General features: G+C 43.0%; 2 protein-coding genes across 3 annotated transcripts in view; one reads left to right on the top strand and one right to left on the bottom strand.

Moving 5' to 3' along the window:
• The window catches only part of ttyh3b (tweety family member 3b), a 28,985-nt gene extending 25,987 nt beyond the window's left edge, over nt 1-2,998 (top strand). For both annotated transcript variants that reach the window (XM_026171639.1, XM_026171640.1), the window contains one exon: nt 50-2,998. In XM_026171639.1, the coding sequence (XP_026027424.1) occupies nt 50-184 (135 nt within the window). In that variant the 3' untranslated portion in view covers nt 185-2,998. The remainder of the gene's footprint in view (nt 1-49) is intronic.
• A 3,605-nt stretch (nt 2,999-6,603) lies between these two features.
• LOC113024500 (beta-1,3-N-acetylglucosaminyltransferase lunatic fringe-like) lies at nt 6,604-14,824 on the bottom strand. The gene is made up of 8 exons (XM_026171648.1): nt 14,254-14,824; nt 10,398-10,446; nt 9,913-10,015; nt 9,681-9,834; nt 8,693-8,778; nt 8,415-8,574; nt 8,107-8,192; nt 6,604-6,913 (listed from the first exon to the last, which is right to left on the bottom strand). Exons 1-8 carry the CDS (start codon nt 14,617-14,619, stop codon nt 6,847-6,849), a joined length of 1,071 nt encoding a protein of 356 aa, XP_026027433.1. The 5' UTR covers nt 14,620-14,824; the 3' UTR covers nt 6,604-6,846.
• Between the last annotated feature and the right edge of the window lie 1,200 nt (nt 14,825-16,024).

Here is a 16,024-nt window from a genome sequence, read left to right on the forward strand (position 1 = left end):
CCTTTCTGCTTCTTCTTCTCTTCTTTTTTTGTATCCCCTGTCTCTTCAGTACACCTCCAGTATGAGAGCGAAATACCTGGCGACCAACCGACCAGACCAGAACCGACGCTCCGTTCCTAACGACCAACTGGATCCCGCTAGCCGGCCTCACCCCGCTGCTAGACCACAGTCCTCAGTCCACTAAGAAAGCACTTCAGCCACAACACTGCCTGAATCCAGTTCTCACAGCCAACAGCAAGATCCAACACGGCCCACAGCACCAGAGCTGGGTGCTTTTTTTCCCAGTTCTTTTTCCAGGTCCACTGAATTTAACCAACACTGACCGGTTCATCAGCAGAACTCATCAACCAGATACCACAGCACATGACTGCACTTTTAAAGCTCAACTTCTACTTCTTTCCTACATAAAACCAACATAACTGAAAAGGCAGAAGAGCACATCGTAGAAGATCAATGCTTCTGCTTCTCTTCTTTATGGACACACACATACATACACACGCCCAAGCTGCTTGATCCACCACTGCTGCGAAGCCATAGTTTCTTCCTCCCAACTTGCATCTGTCCACTGCCGTCCAGTGAAGGCATCCACGCTGCTCTCACTGCTCAACCGCCCCTGACACACTCACACACAGGCAAGCACACAAACACACACACACACACACACACTGTACAGAGCTGTAAATAGTGACCATGTGCTTTATTCTGAGTTCATGAAAAGTAGACTGTTCAATCCTTTACTGGTAACGTGGTGTGCTGTGTGTTTATCATGGAAATGTTTGCTGTATCTCTCATACAAACACACACACACATGCACACACAAGTAGGAAGATAGTCTAACCAAACACTCATTTGTGTAAATAATAAGCCAGTGAATCAGAAAGCCATGCTTAGATGAACTGTACCACCAGATCCCCATTCTCTCTTTAGCTTAACATTGTCGTCTAAGACTTGAATTGTAAGCTCAAAAAAAGAAAGAAAAAAAAGTGTGCCCGCGTGTCTTTTCCATACTTGTTAACGTGCGCATACGTTTCAGTTACGAGCCAGTAACCCTGTTGTGAAATGACTGCTTTTGAACTTTGGGAAAACGGAGTCTGAGACAACGGACATACGGAGGCTCAAACCTGTGCCAAAAAACTGAATAATTCAATGAGGGATGCCTGATTCTGCCCTCATTTCCTACTGCCTCCAGATATCTCGAGAAAGGACGGGGAAAAAAGAAACCTCACACGGAATCTTTTCCCTCCGTCTGTCAACGATAAGGGAAAGAGGAGAGACATTTGGAAAAGGGAAGGAGTGGACCGATAGTTGCAACTACACATTTGCCAGGTGCTATGTAAAGCGGTCGAGGATCCGGACTGAGGAGGGACAGAAATGTTTTTGTTACTTTTAATGCTTTTTTTCCTTTTCTTTTTTTTTAAATTCAGGGATTTGTTAAAGAAAAGCAGAGCGGCTTTCCGTGATTACTAAATGTAAATTGTGTCCCGAAGCCAGAAAAACTCCATTCCTGACTGAAAAAGATGTTACATCAAAGTTTGTTTTTATCATAAGCTGACATTGATGCTGTGATACTGTGACCAACTGTAGTATTCTGTTTCTTCCTGTGCTTTTATTTTGGTGACCTCAGATTTAACCTTTTAGCGCAGATATTGAATCTTTTATTTTCTTTCTTTCTTTTTCTACCCACAAGCACAAATTCTCTTCAAGGTGACTTTGTGAGATGGAGAAGTAAAACTCACTGCCTGGGTCACTGCCAGTGGCTTTTTCCCCTCCCACTCTGTGTACAGTATATAAAAAAATCCAAACACAGTAGTCGTGAACCCGCGTGTGTGTGACATCACTGCGACGTGATTGGCCGTTGCTCTATGTCACTGTTACTCTGTGTGAGTAGTGATTAAGTGACTGGCAAAGCAAGCAAAGGCTGGCCTATCTAGCCCGAGTCATTCCTATACTGACGTTGCACACACGTTAACGGACACACACATACACACTTTGTGCTTTACTGACACACACCTTCCATACATACTGCAGTATTCTTTAAAGCCCATCTTTCCCTACTTTTATCCTGTTTACATTCATATCTAGAGCGATAGTAGCAGCACGTCCCCCTCCACCATGCTGATAACCCCGTGCATTATGGGTGATGTAGTAGGTAGTAACCGAATTAAAGAGAAACCCCCAATTCTGTAGTCGACCACCCTGAACTCCCGTACGCTGTTGCACCACCCAATCCTGTACAGCATTTTAATACTGTCTTATTAATCGATGACCACTTCTCGTATTAGCGAGACAATCTTACATGTGTGATTTTACTAGGAAGGAAACGTCCATGTTATGGTAACAATGCTACCTATGGTCTAGTACTTTTACAATGTTTTATTGCACCATGGATGCAAACAGTGTTAAGATCTGTGGGACTAGTCACTGATTAATGGCCTTTCATAATGTTTTTAAACTCTTACAGCACTCTTCATATCACGACATGTCTTCTTCTTCTTCTTTTTTCTTTTTTTAAGTGTTTCGCTGTCTTGTAAAAATCAGACTTTAAAGATAAAATAATAGCTAGCTGTTTTGTAGGATAATAAAGGCAAGAGCAGCGTTTTTCCTCTCTTATTAATGGTGAATGACTCTCTGTCTTGCAACTGTTTTAATAAGACTATTACAGTGTCGTCCGCGCACCTGACGCAGTGCTGCGTTTGAAGTTCTGTGCCAGTGCTGTCTGTGATTTGGCTGCTCTGGTACAGTATGTCGTGACGGGTGGGAAGAGCCCAGTAAGAGTCAGTAACGAGTGGGCGCTTCTCCGTGTGGTAATTACAGGACTTCAAATGCACGACTGTTCAGATGTGACAGACAAACAATGTTTTCTATGGCTGTTTTTATTTTCTGATGGTTTAACTAAGATATTAATGATATACATGTCAAAACTGTGGTAATGATATCATTCAGCCTGGAATAAATGTTTTAAAAAAAGAAATTAAAGCAACTTTAACGTACTGATGAAGACCGTTGCGTCTGTTTTTTTTTTTCTTATCACCCTGTTCCCTGAAGGTTTTACCAGGTTTAACACAGATTTAACAAGGTGCTGCAAACATTGACATGACAACATTACACAGTTGCTGCAAATTTCTCTGCTGCACATCCAGGATGGAAATCTGTTCCACCACATCGTAAAGCTGCTCTACTGGACTGAGACTGCTGACTGCAGAGGCCATTTGAGTGCAGTGAACTTGTCGTTATGTGCGAGAAACCATTTTGAGATCATGTGAGCTTTGTGACGTGGGTTGCTTTCATGTTTTTTTCACACTAAATGTCTCAACTTCCTGTTCTTATCTGAGAGGAGTGGTGTGGTCTTCTGCCGATGCAGAGATGCTCTTCTGCATGGTTATTTGCGTTACTGTTGCTATTATCAGCTCAAAGCTTTAGCCATTCTCCTCTGCCCTCTGGCATTAACAAGGCGTTTCCACCCAGAGAAATACCACTCACTGAATATTTTCTCTCTTTAGGACCATTCTTAATAAATCCTACAGATGGTGGTTTGGGAAAATTCAAGTCGATCATCAGTTTCTGAAATTCTCAAAGCAGTCCATCTGCTACATTCAAAGTCACTTAAATCACCTTTCTTCCCCATCCCAAGTTTGAACAATCTTAGTGCCTTAATGGATTGATTTGCTGTCATTTCCTTGACTGATTAGACGTTCGCACTGACGACCAGCTGAACAAGTTTATCTAATAAAGTGGCGGATGAGCGTCTTTACTGTAAGCTGATATTGCAAATGTTTTAAAAGTGCTGGAATCTCTTCAGTGACACTGAAATATTGGTTTTTACAGCCATTTAATTTGGCAGACTCCATCATTTCATTATTGATGGGATGCTATTTACCAGCATCTTCTCCTGCACCATCAAAATGAATACCAGTACAAATCACATCAAGAGGAAAATAAAAGCGACTGGACCGATGTCAATGAACAGAGAGAGCTACTTCCATTAATCTTGACAGTGTAGATATTACAATAATGAGTGCAGCTGATGTGAAGCTTGAATCTCTATAGAGCTACATTTGCATGGCGAATGATTTGTTTGGTCGCTCTATGACCTCTAGATTCTTACAGATTAAGAGCAGCAGTTTTTACTGATGATTAATGAAACCTAGGAGAATAGTATAAGATACATTTAGCCTAGTATATTAATAAACAGCAAGTTTACGCCTCAATAAGAGGACTGTCATGGCCACTTCTCCACCTAGTGGTTGATAGAGCGTTTTCAGACTTGTGCGCAGAAGTAGCAGCAAGCACGATTCATGCATTCATGAGACTCCAGACGATGCAGATTACTTTGAGCAGGAAGCAGAGACTAACAATATCATTGCTACATTTACAAGTTCAGTGTTTTGAGAGAAGTGGCACTGAGAATCTACCATCCATAATAAAATATGCCATGTACAGTTTAGACATACCAAACAGGCCGCACGTTTAATGCTTTAGACAAAATTCATGAGAGGACAAAACTTTCGGCTTACTTTTTATTTTGCAATAATGTCTGGATTCTGGATTCTGGATTAAATAAGGGGAATGATTACTTAATAATCAGCGCAATTTAATTTGTAATTGCGTTGTTTAAAATTTAATCTTGAGAAAGACAAATTTTGGATCTCACAGGCTTGATGGTGGAGCTAAAACCTACAGTGTTAGGCGGATAAAAAGACGTCTGACCTTGAAATGCAGCGCAGTTACACATACAGCCAGCAGGTGTCGCTGTCCACTCAGATGAGTGTGAAAGCCCAAAGTGATTTTTATTCACTGGCTAAGTTTTCCTCATGGTTAACACAGCCTGACACCGGTGGGTTCACAGCGGGAGAGAGCACGCACACACACAGCTAATCTTTGGGTTCTGCCTTTATCTCTTGCAGGCCCTTCTGCGTGGCTTGATCAGATAAGAGGACTGTTAGTGTGAATGTGTGAGGGAAATGTCAGAGGGTTATGAGTGCGGAGGAGAAGTCCCGCCAGACAGAAACCCATAGATTCATGAACAAGTAAAAAAAGGTGAAAGGTCAAAGTGCATTTTTCTTCATAGCTCAAAGACTTCTTCAAACAAACGGCAGATTTCTTTTCATGTAAGAAGTGGGAGTGTATTTGCATGTGCAATTTTTATCACTCCAACTTGTTTGTGATTGGAGAATTCGCCAATAAGCAATTGAGTAAAGAGAACAAACAGCTGATTGATAAAACACTTTAATTATAACCATACAGTCCAGATACTGGAGAGAGCCTTTCTGCTTCAGGAGCAACAGTTATTATATATACACATTCACGTGGGGAGGGGCGGGGGTGGACTTTTAATTGCACAAACTTCCTTCAACACACAGAAAGACATCAAGACGACTCAACATGAGTCAATGCTCAAAAACAAAAACATTTTCGAAGCAGTGCAGTCATGTTCCTTCCATTTGCATCAATAACAACCTTTACAAAGAAGTTTTTGTAAAGGACAGTTTGACATTTTGGGGAATCTGATTGTTTTCTTGGAGAATTAAATGAGAAGACTGACATTACATCATACGACAGAGTAGCCAGGCACAAACAAGAGAAGAAAGTCATTTCCCCAAAATGTCAGACTGTTCCTTTTAGTCTTTTAATCAAATGACAAACTGCAAACAGCAAAAATAAGAGAAAAACGTGAAGTTCTAAAATATATACACCCAAGAATGGGGTTTATATTGAACACTGATGTTAAAAAAACAAACAAAAAAAAAAACCACATTGTTTTAACACTATGGACACGTGGTTTTTTTTTTTCCTTCATGATGGGGAAATGCAGTGATATACATTCTCTGCTGTAAAAAAAATCTCTTGAAAGAAGAGAGAGGATGCTCAAAGGAAAGCAGGACAGGCTACACTATGCAGCAGTTTAGATCCAAGTGGGGCCAATTCTATAAAAGTCCTAATGGAGCGGCGCTACTGGTACTGAGCATCTCTCTACTTTCAGACTGTGTCATATCTTGCACACAAACTCCAGATAACACTGGTGAAATCAGATCGACACATTGTCCAAATTTGCCCTTTCTCGTGTAGCACGCAGCAGGAGAAAATCCGCCTCAGAGCGTGCAGAAGGCATGACTCATCGTGACTTCAATAGACTAATACCTGCTCGGCATTCTTCCACAGGCGCAATCACACATCACGCAGACTCTCGTGTTCGTGAACCGGCATGCTAAGGATCAGCCGATCTGACTGCAGCTTCCCTGGGTTATGTCGGCAAAAGTTCAGGCCTTGAGGTGCGTGCCTGAATCGTCGCTCCAGGCCTGATAAACTTGAAACTAAAATAGCTGAGAGTTTGCAATGAGTAAGCTGGCGTTGGCATTCCCTGTTCTCAGAGGATGAATGCGATCTTATGATCATAAAATGTGTTATAAATCCATGTAGTCAGACCAACATACAGACTTTAAAAAGCCCTGCTTGAAGGAGAAAAGCATCTTTGACTTTGACATTTTGAAGGCCTTTTGCATTACTGCAGAGTCAGATAAATAAAATTCATACTGTCGGGGTCAGCATTGTGAGTATGAAGGCACAATAAGCCGTCAGTTAGCACAGCTTGGCAAAAAAAAAAAAAAAAAAAAAAAAGTCAATCTCCATCAGTTTTCCACGTAAAAGGCACGTGACTTTTACACACTGGGTCAGAGTTCAAGTGTCCTAAAAAGCCTGTCTTCTAGTTGAGTTGTAGAGAGGCAAACACAAATCTCCCAACTGCCTCGAGACATTCTCCGGAGTCGGGAGCGGCGGGACTCGGCAGATATTTACGTTTTCTCCCCCATCGGTCCATCCCTTCCTCCCTCTTTTGTCTCTAGATGGGTGTTAAAGTCGCCAGGGGCCGGGGCACCAAGGAGTGTCTGGGTACAGCAGACAATGGACAGACCTAAATCTGAGAGAGAGGGGGGAAATGAGTGCGACAATGCCTGGAAGCTGCCAACTGGGGATTTCAAAATAAGGCCGTGGATACAATCAGTCACACACGCACGCACACAGACAGACAGAGGACAAAGCCAGGAAACTTGTAGTAAAACATGCACCACAAGTGCTTACATAAAGCTTACTACACATGTATGAAAACTATATTTGAAAGCAGACTGCCAAAGCAGCTGTGGGATTACGATGAATAGATTTAAAAAAATAAATGAAAAAAATAAAGAATAAAATAAACTATTGCAGGCTTTACTGATTTTCTATTCCCCTCCATTAGCCGCCAGTGGCTCACAGCGAGCTTATCTCATTACCTCCCACCATCTAGGCACACTGCCATCAGCACCTGCTAACAAAGTAGATAAATAAAGAGAATTACCTCAATTCAATACACAACAATATAATTACTGGCCAAAGAGCCAAGGGAGGGGGGAAAGAAGGGAAGGAATCCCCTTAATGTTCTCCAGCCTTTTGTTTTGCTTTGCTTGGATGTGCTACGGTCCTTGAACTGTAAATAATCACAGTGAAGGTGACCTTTTGATTTTTTACTGACTATTTTAGAGATCAAACAATTACACCGTTGTGTCCTGTGCTCAACATTACATAAGGAAACAAACTAAACTACCAACGCCGTTGTCAATCACTTCCAGGGCCAAGTGTAAAGTATGGTAGAGGGGGATTGGAGTTGGGCTTGGCCAAGCCTTTCCAGTGAAAGGAACTCTTAATGCTTCAACATACCAAGAGATTTTTGGATAATTTTGTGCTCCCAACTTTGTGGGAACCGTTTGGGGATGACCCCTAACATGACTGCGCACCAGTATACAAAACGAGATGTGGATGAGTGAGGTTGGTGTGGAAGGACTTGACTGGCCTGCACAGAGTTCTGACCTTAACCTGATAAAACACTTCTGGGATAAAATGGATGCGAGCCAGGCCTCATCCAACATCAGGATCTGACCTCACAAATGAGATTCTGGAAGAATGATCAAAGATTCCCATAAACGCACTCTTATGCTTTGCGGAAAGTTTTCCCAGAAGAGTTGACGCTGTTAATATGATGTGCTGACATAATAATCCCTCATGTACGTGTGTGAGAAGGCAGACAAGCGAATGTTTTTGACAACATATGGTCACACGTTGACACAGAAAATTTACCTGGTGGGATCTTCTTCTATAGTAAACGGGCCTTTCACGTTAACAGTGTTCCTGCTGTGGTCCACTGTGCCATAGCTGAGAGTGACCTGATGGGAGGGCGACATATATGAGGCTTGTTAGTTTGTCTGTGAGCAAAAGCCACCAAGGCAAAGTTTGTGAAACTGAGCAAAAGGGAGAGATCCTCAAATTCTGATGCAGATCTTAATCACGCTCTTTAAAACTGTGATTGGTCTTTGTGCAAGATGTCTCCTCATCTGCCCTTTTCGTTTCTTTGGCGTCACAATGAGTCTTTGTGTGGACGTGTGTACCTGGTTGTGTATGTCTGACACCAGTCCCAGATTCTCCAGGTGGGAGTGAAACAGCCCTGAGCGGATGAGGCTCACGCCGAGCAGCGCCTCCACGATGTAACCAACCGTGCAGTCATCAGGGAGGCGGATGTGCTCAGCTGTGGTCATGAAAGTGCCATCGCTAGAACAGAGAAGGAAAGAATCAGTAGATGAGACCTGAGGCTGAAACGGTGCCAAGAAAATAAATAAATTAATTTAAAAAAAACAAAAAAACAAATTCATCTTAAGTGAGGGCATACCTTGCCCAAGGTTTCATCTTCAGGGAGAGGCCACGGCTCAGACAGAACCCTGCTCCTCCGGTGGCAAACCAGAAACGCACTTGCTTCTACACACACACACACACACACACAGCATGAATATAAATGGACTGTCCACTTCCTCTCTTATTAATTTATTCATTTTCCACTTTTGCAAATTTCTGAATGTCGATAAACAATCTTAGGACCATTGTGTGATAATTGTTTCAGCTTCATGTTTTTATTCTAGAGTAGCTTTGCGTGTCCCAGTGTCTGAAACAAGCTGTTGTCGCTGCCTTCCAACTAACTTTAAACCAGCTTTATTCTTATTGGTTGCCCCTCTCAAACAGCTAGTGGAAGGGGCTGCTGTACGGTGGCCCTGATCAGTCAAACACTTACAACAGCAGCAAATAGGCAAGATAAACGCTAACAAACCCCCACAGAACACAACTGAAGTGTTTTTGGGGAGACGATAACATGAGAACAGCTGGGGAAGTGACAAGCTAACAGTATCTGGCTAATTACAAACATATTGACACGATTATATGAATCATGCAATTAAAAAAAATAAAAAATAACCCCACACACAGTATCTTTTTCTCCCTGAAAACACTGATGAATCCTCCACCTTAAGCGTGTCTCAGTGTGACCCTTCCCATGTTTTGGTTTCTGTCACTTCCGCAGCTGTTCCATCACGTTACTGCGAGATCGTTTTTTTCTACTTCTTTTCATTCAGCTCCTGTTGTGTTTAGTGCGCTTTTGCAGCATTTTTTCTATTTGCTGGTGTTTTCTTATGTTACAGTCTGTTTGACCTCTCGGGGCCACCGTACTCCCGTCCGTCTGTGACGTCAAAGAGAGCCAGGAGTAGAAAGAAAGAAAACATGAGAGAGAAGAAGGAACAAAAAGGCGCAAGCCTGCATAGTTACAAACCTAAAACATTCAATATTTCAATTTTAAGGTAAAACTGTTCTACGAAATCATGCCAAATTACCATTTCGTCAGTGCCGGGCCTCTCCGTGGCCTCTATCGGTCGCTCCAGGCTGGGCCGCCCAATGTAAACGTCCTGTGTGTGGCTGTACTGAGACAAGAGTTTCAGCAGGGAGCCTGTGTTCAGGTAGTTATCATCATCAACGTGACAGAACCACCTGCGACATAACAATGCTGTGGGTTAGTAAACTGTGTATGTGGGTGTGTGGTGCAGTGTGGTGTGGGTTGCGCCTTACTTCTTCCCAGAGCTGATAAAAGCGTCATACTCCAGAGACATTTTACAGGACAGCGCCTGACGATTGTGTGCCTGCGAGCAGTTGGTGTTGATCAGGTGAGCTCCTGATGATCAATAAGAAGCAGAAATCAATGATCGAGGCAGCCTCGACTTAAGCAGTGGAGCTGTTTAAGTATTGGATTTCATTATATCCTGACTGCTTCAAAACACCCTTATAAAAAACACCCCAATTACACATTTCTGCACTGTGCAATACAATGAGAAGAATAACTGATTGAAAGATGAACAATTCCATGAGTAAGAGGAGGAAAGGCCTGTTGATTAAACTGAAGTGACTTCCTGCACTTTGTGGAAACATTACTGCCCAGTCAGCAGCCTGGTCCCTGATTTCCTGCCTCGCACACTGTAGATAAGACTGCAGCTACTCAGCAAAACTGCTGTGTGTGTTTGTGTGCGTGTGCGCATATATGTGTGTGTGTGTCTCACCTATTCTTTTCCTCAGCTTCTCATCCTCCCCATCAGTGAACACGTATGTCTGTGGAACAAAGAAAAAAAACAAACAAAACACGACGGCGGTCATATTATTTCAGTAATCTTTCCTGAGTAGCACAGAAAGAAAAACAGCAACCACGCAGGTGATGACTGCATCAGCATTTCACAGATCACATTTGTGATTTCAGGTGAGACTCATCCCGTTTCCACGAAGCAGCAGTAAGCAGCGCCGACGCTGTGCTGACTGAGCGCCAGGCCAAAGGTAAGCCTCCCGTCTATCAGCAGCGCAGCAGCTGGCTTCGACCCCCTCGCTGCGCGTCTGTGTGAGCGTTAATGTGGTGAGTGACAGGGTTGAGGGTCACTGTGCACTCAGGAAGCTGTGCAGACCTCGTAACCCTCCACAGGAAGTAAAAAAAAACCAAACATACAAGTCTCTAAATAGTCTGTTGTTTTGGCTTTTTTTGTTCCAGGACAATGTGTTTGAAATGAAAAAAATCGCAGGTATAATGTGCCCACTGTTGGGAGTAATTCTGAACCCGTTTATAGGTCCTGGGGGGGGTAAAGAGTTGTCATATTTAGTCCCCGCAAATGTTCAGGGGTAGAAGTAATGATGTGATCCCCTGCTGAATTTGTAAGTGAGCAAACTTACAAATTCAGCAGGGGATCACATCATTAGTTCCCCCATTGTAGGATGATGCAGCCGGCCGTTTACACAAGGTATCTGATGATTTTACATCCTGTCAGCTCAGTCCAGCATAAAAGCAGTTAAAGTGTTAAAGAGCCAACTGATGAAAAAAACTGAAACCCCCCAAAAAGAAAAAGGGCGTATAGAGCTAAACGCTAACACCTAGCTTGTTGTGCTAATATGTTAAAGCTAAATACAGACTGTGGGTCTGAAAAGGGACATTCTTTCTCATGGCCAGCAGGGGGCGACTCTATTGAATAGAAGTCCATGAAAATCACCCAATTTCTCAATATCAAATTTAGGGTAAACAAGTGTGGCAAGTGCAAGTATCTAATACATAAGGTCATCACTGTACTTGGCAGACAGTTTGTTTCAGGAATCTCCGATTGAGTGGATTTAATCTGTCTCTCCGTTTTCCTTTCATTGTTGTTCATAAAGAGAATTCTTCATGGTTCGTTTATGACTTTATTGTCTATGTTCGAGTGAGGCGTTAGAAACTTAACATCTGAAGTCCCCAAAACTCCTACATAGAACAAAAAGATTCTACTGCATTTCGATGGTAAGAGGACAAAGAGCTGCAGCGAAATCATTTAGCAGCTAAAGATCATTTAAATGCTGTTAGTGCTACAGCTTTCCTTGAAGTCTACAGAACTTCTCCACAAAAGTTGCCAAGAAGTTTCTTGCTCTGCCAGCGGACAGATGAATACTTGATGCGAGAGGATGCTGCGGTCCAGACCTGGCAGCAGGGCAGATGTCCAAAGTCTGCTGCAACCTCCAGCCACAAACTGAATGCAAAGGACTTCCTAGGACACTAAATAGCAAAACCCATCATAGCACTGCGTTGTGTACCCTCCACAAATCTATCATGTACTGCACACTTTTTTCATTTGACAAAATAAATTCAAGTCTTTGCAACTTATAGGCTCTTTGTTTCCAGGCTCTTTCCTTGTTCTTGAGTCAGTTTATTCCCTCCTGACATGCAGCATGAATATATCAACAAATCTTTGCTTTAAGTACTACGTGATCAAGAGAGTAAATGTGACTGACCCCAAAAAAAAACAACACTCCAGCCAGCTGTGAGATTCTGTCAGTCTTTTTTTCCCCACTCTGAGCCTCTTAAGCCCCCAGAGTCAGCTTCTGCATCAGAACGCCTGCGTAAGAGTGCGTTCTATGACAAACCAGTGCACGCCTGAGCCAGTCTAAGAAGGCAGCAGCGCAGGGGGAGGAGGAGAAAATGTAGACCTTTTTTGCTTTTTGGGAGGTGGGGGTAGGTTGCCAGGAGTTGGGCTGGCAACCCAGGGAGAAAAAAAAAAAAAAAAAAGCAGCAAAAGCCAGTCAGTGTGTGTGGTGGAGTGCGCGCGTGTTTATCCTCGTGATCAGACACGTTTGTAACTTCCCATGAGAAATCCTTCGAGTTCCCAGGGTATGTGTGCGTTTGTGAAGGTCTCTGACTGTGCGTGTTTCCATTACTCAGCAATGTTACAGTACAGAGGTGTGTCTGGGAAACAGGTAGGGTTACAAACACCTGACTGTGAGAGCTAATGCACGATTATGCCCCATACGCACACGCCAATTTCCACATAAACTGTATTTACATGTCAACAGTCTGGGTGTAGCACTGAACTCGAATGAGCTTCATCCCCTCAAACACTGAGGTTTAAATGGATGATCGCATGATCCGCAGTCACGTCTGCCTTTGATTACGAGCTTTGAAGCTGCTGGGTGCACTCAACCGCTGGCCCATGTGTTTTATAGCAAGGGATTCATCCTTGACTCACTCACCACCGCACCTCAGACCAAAAAGCTGTCTGCTCGTCCTGTTTGATCTTAAATATTTATCTGTGAGGCACTGAAACTCCTCCTGTACCAGCCTCTCCCTAAAACTCCAGCACTTCTAAATCCTCATCACAGGACTAACGTTTAGAAAGGAAACTGTAGTGATCGGCCAATTCATTAATGACTCATTTGGGGGAAAGTTGAAAAATATTTTGTAGTCGTTTTCATTTTTTTTTTTTTTTAAATAGACACAATTACAAAAAAATCTGAAGACTTATTTTTTTCAGAACATGAAAATGATTAGTTGATGATTAGTCTTGTGCACACAGTCTGAGTGAAAACATTTATAGCACAAGAGACAAAAACATCTTGTTTGGGTAGCTTGAGGTTAAAATTCAGCTGCAAGCACAGTTTCATGTTGAATCCTGATGATAATTTGAAATAATTCATCTCAAAAGACTTAAAAAAAAAAAAAAATCTGCAAAGTAAGTTGTCTTCCTCCCCTTAAGCCCCGACCACCAAGGCAGAATGTGGAGGTTTCTTCCTGTTAAAAATGAGTTTTTCCTTCCCAAGGTCGCCAAAGTACTTGCTTATAGGGGATCATCTCACTGTTGGTGTTTGTTCTGTTTTCTCTCTATTACTGTAAGATAGTTACCTTACAAAGTAAGGCGAGGCAGCTGTTGTTGTGATTTGATGCTATATAAATAAAATCGATAAGATTAAAACCATGCGCAGCTCTTTCATGTTAATTTTATCGCAGAGACAAAGAAAAAAATGATCTGAATTGGCTCATGTCATTAGGCCTGCCTGTAGCTGTATCGTGTCAGCACATCAGCAGCAGTGTGATCAGCCTGTTTGCCCTCTGATCTCCATCTCATACATTACAGAAGGACCCATCTCCGTTTTACAGCTCCCTGCCTGGAGCATCAAAGAGCCGTGAGTGCGGTTCAGGGCAGGACTGATAATCTGGGTTACAGGGGCATTTTCCTAGTGGGCCGAATATAAAGGATTCATGTAAAACTAATGGCTACTTTGACCATGAGCAACTACTAATAACTAAAACTTGGCTTTTAATTGTCACGTGCTGTGTGGCCGCCTAGACCCACATTTCCAGGGCCATGTTATTTTGTCCCAGTCCAGCCTGTCCCGGACTCACACAAAGACTTGGGGATGTAAATGGCAATCGCAGCCTTCGGTGTATGAAACCTTTAGGACACGCCTTCCCCAATTGTGCCTTTAGTGAGTTGACCTGAAACTAAAGGGTGCTAGAAACACAAGTATACAGACTACCGAAGGGCTGAAACCGAAGTGCTTAAGACAAAATCCTGTCGTCATGATGTGAAGAGAAGCTGGCCCGTTTCTGAGTAACAGGTGGGCCATCAAACCTACCTGTGGCATGTTCCTGGATATCCAGGTGTCCAAAAGAAGCTCCAGTCTCTGCCGGTGATACCTGCCGGTGGTTTTTACCGCTATGAACAGATCAGCCGGGGAGAGACGCTCCACCGGACCGGTTGGATCGCTGCTCCGCGGGGGGCCGCTCACCGCTCTTCTCTCCCGGGTCAGTTTGCTGAAATATGCTGAGAAAACTTTTCCGCTCGTACCCGCGGCTGGAAGCTCCTCCGGGACTCTGCAGTTTGGGTGTCCGCCAGTCACTACCAGCATCCCGGTCACCAGCAGACAGGTGACCGCGGCGGCAGCAGCGCGAGGTCCCGCGGAGCCGAGGAGGCCTTTTGATACCCACACAGGTTTCCACATCGTGGACGCTTTTAGAGTGAGAAAGTTTCTGAGAGCGCTTGTCTCCGGATTACAGCATCTCCACTGTAGTACCCAAATCACAGCCGTCCCGCGTGTCTCCTTCAGTGGATGACCTCCCACTGAGTGGCTTGCAGCTGTGTTTAACACAGAAGTTATCCACCAGTGGGCGGGACTGTTTTAGGTCCGGTTTGCATCCAGTGGCAGATTTGAGCGTTTAGTGTGGGCGGAGATCCAGCAAAGAAGCAGGGAAAGTCCGCTGCTCAATACACTTTAAAGGGACAGCTCACCCCAGCGTCCAATAGACATAGTTTTCCATTGGCCTGTACGTATGTGTATACAGGGGTGAACTGTCGCTTTAAAAGACAAACTTTCTCAAGTTCCCTATAAATCTTTTGGGACTTTGTCTTGAATAAAGATGCAACCAGTGTGATCAGCTGCAGAAGAAAAACAACTCATGTAACCCCCCCCCAGTCATTTAGAGGAACAATATCCCTGCTCCAAATATTTCATTAAATTTATTTTTTAATTTTATTGGCCATTTGCTGTGTTCCATTTTAAATTTCATACTTGTCCTTTTACAGTCTATTTGGTATTTCTCCAATTTCTGAGCAGAGGGGCAGAGTATCACTTACTGTTCCTACACAAAGCAGTGTTTTTGTGTTGCTTATCTGCTTAGCCAATTTAATTTCAAACTTATATATAACTTCTTATTTCATAGTGTAATCTTCACATGCTTTATCAAAAGTACAGTCTGTTGATTCAGCCGCTAATTATTTTCACAGTATTTATGTCTTTAGGGAATCGCTAAGCTTAGCTTAGCTCATAGCTGACTCGCTAGCAACATGGCCTCTTCGAGAATCTTGGAGTCGTGTTTGACCAGGATATGTGCTTCAATGCGCATATTAAACAAATATGTAGGACTGCTTTCTTCCATTTGTGCAATATCTCCAAAATGAGAAACATCCTTCTCAGAGTGATGCTGAAAAACTAGTTCATGCATTTATTACTTCTATGCTGGACTACTGTAATTTGTTATTATCAACATGACCTAAAAACTCCCTGAAAGAGTGCTGACAGGGACTAGAAAGACAGAGCATATTTCTCCTATATTGGTTTCTCTTCATTGGGTCGCTGCCAAATCCAGAATCTAATATAAAATCCTACTCCTCACATACAAGGAATATCAGGCCCCATCTTATCTTGATTATAGTATTGTATCACTATTGTATCAGTCATTAGAGCTCTAGGTTCTCAGACTGCAGGCTTACTTATTGTTCCTAGAGTATTTAAAAGCAGAATGAGAGGCAGAGCCTTCGGCTTTCAGGCCCCTCTTTTGTGGAACCAGCTTCCAATTTGGATTCGAGAGACAGACAGTGTCTCTACTTATGCTGCAATAGTTCTAGGC

The sequence above is a fragment of the Astatotilapia calliptera genome, chromosome 6 (assembly GCF_900246225.1).
Source record: "Astatotilapia calliptera chromosome 6, fAstCal1.2, whole genome shotgun sequence".
NCBI lineage: Eukaryota > Metazoa > Chordata > Actinopteri > Cichliformes > Cichlidae > Astatotilapia > Astatotilapia calliptera.

Excerpts from the sequence above, each read along its gene's own strand:
- LOC113024500 (XM_026171648.1), bottom strand. The coding sequence starts at position 14,619 with ATGTGGAAACCTGTGTGGGTATCAAAAGGCCTCCTCGGCTCCGCGGGA. Across the intron at positions 10,016-10,397 it reads GAAGCTGAGGAAAAGAATAG|GAGCTCACCTGATCAACACC; the intron begins GTGAGACACACA and ends ATTGATCATCAG. Across the intron at positions 6,914-8,106 it reads ATAGAAGAAGATCCCACCAG|ATTTAGGTCTGTCCATTGTC; the intron begins GTAAATTTTCTG and ends CCTCTCTCTCAG.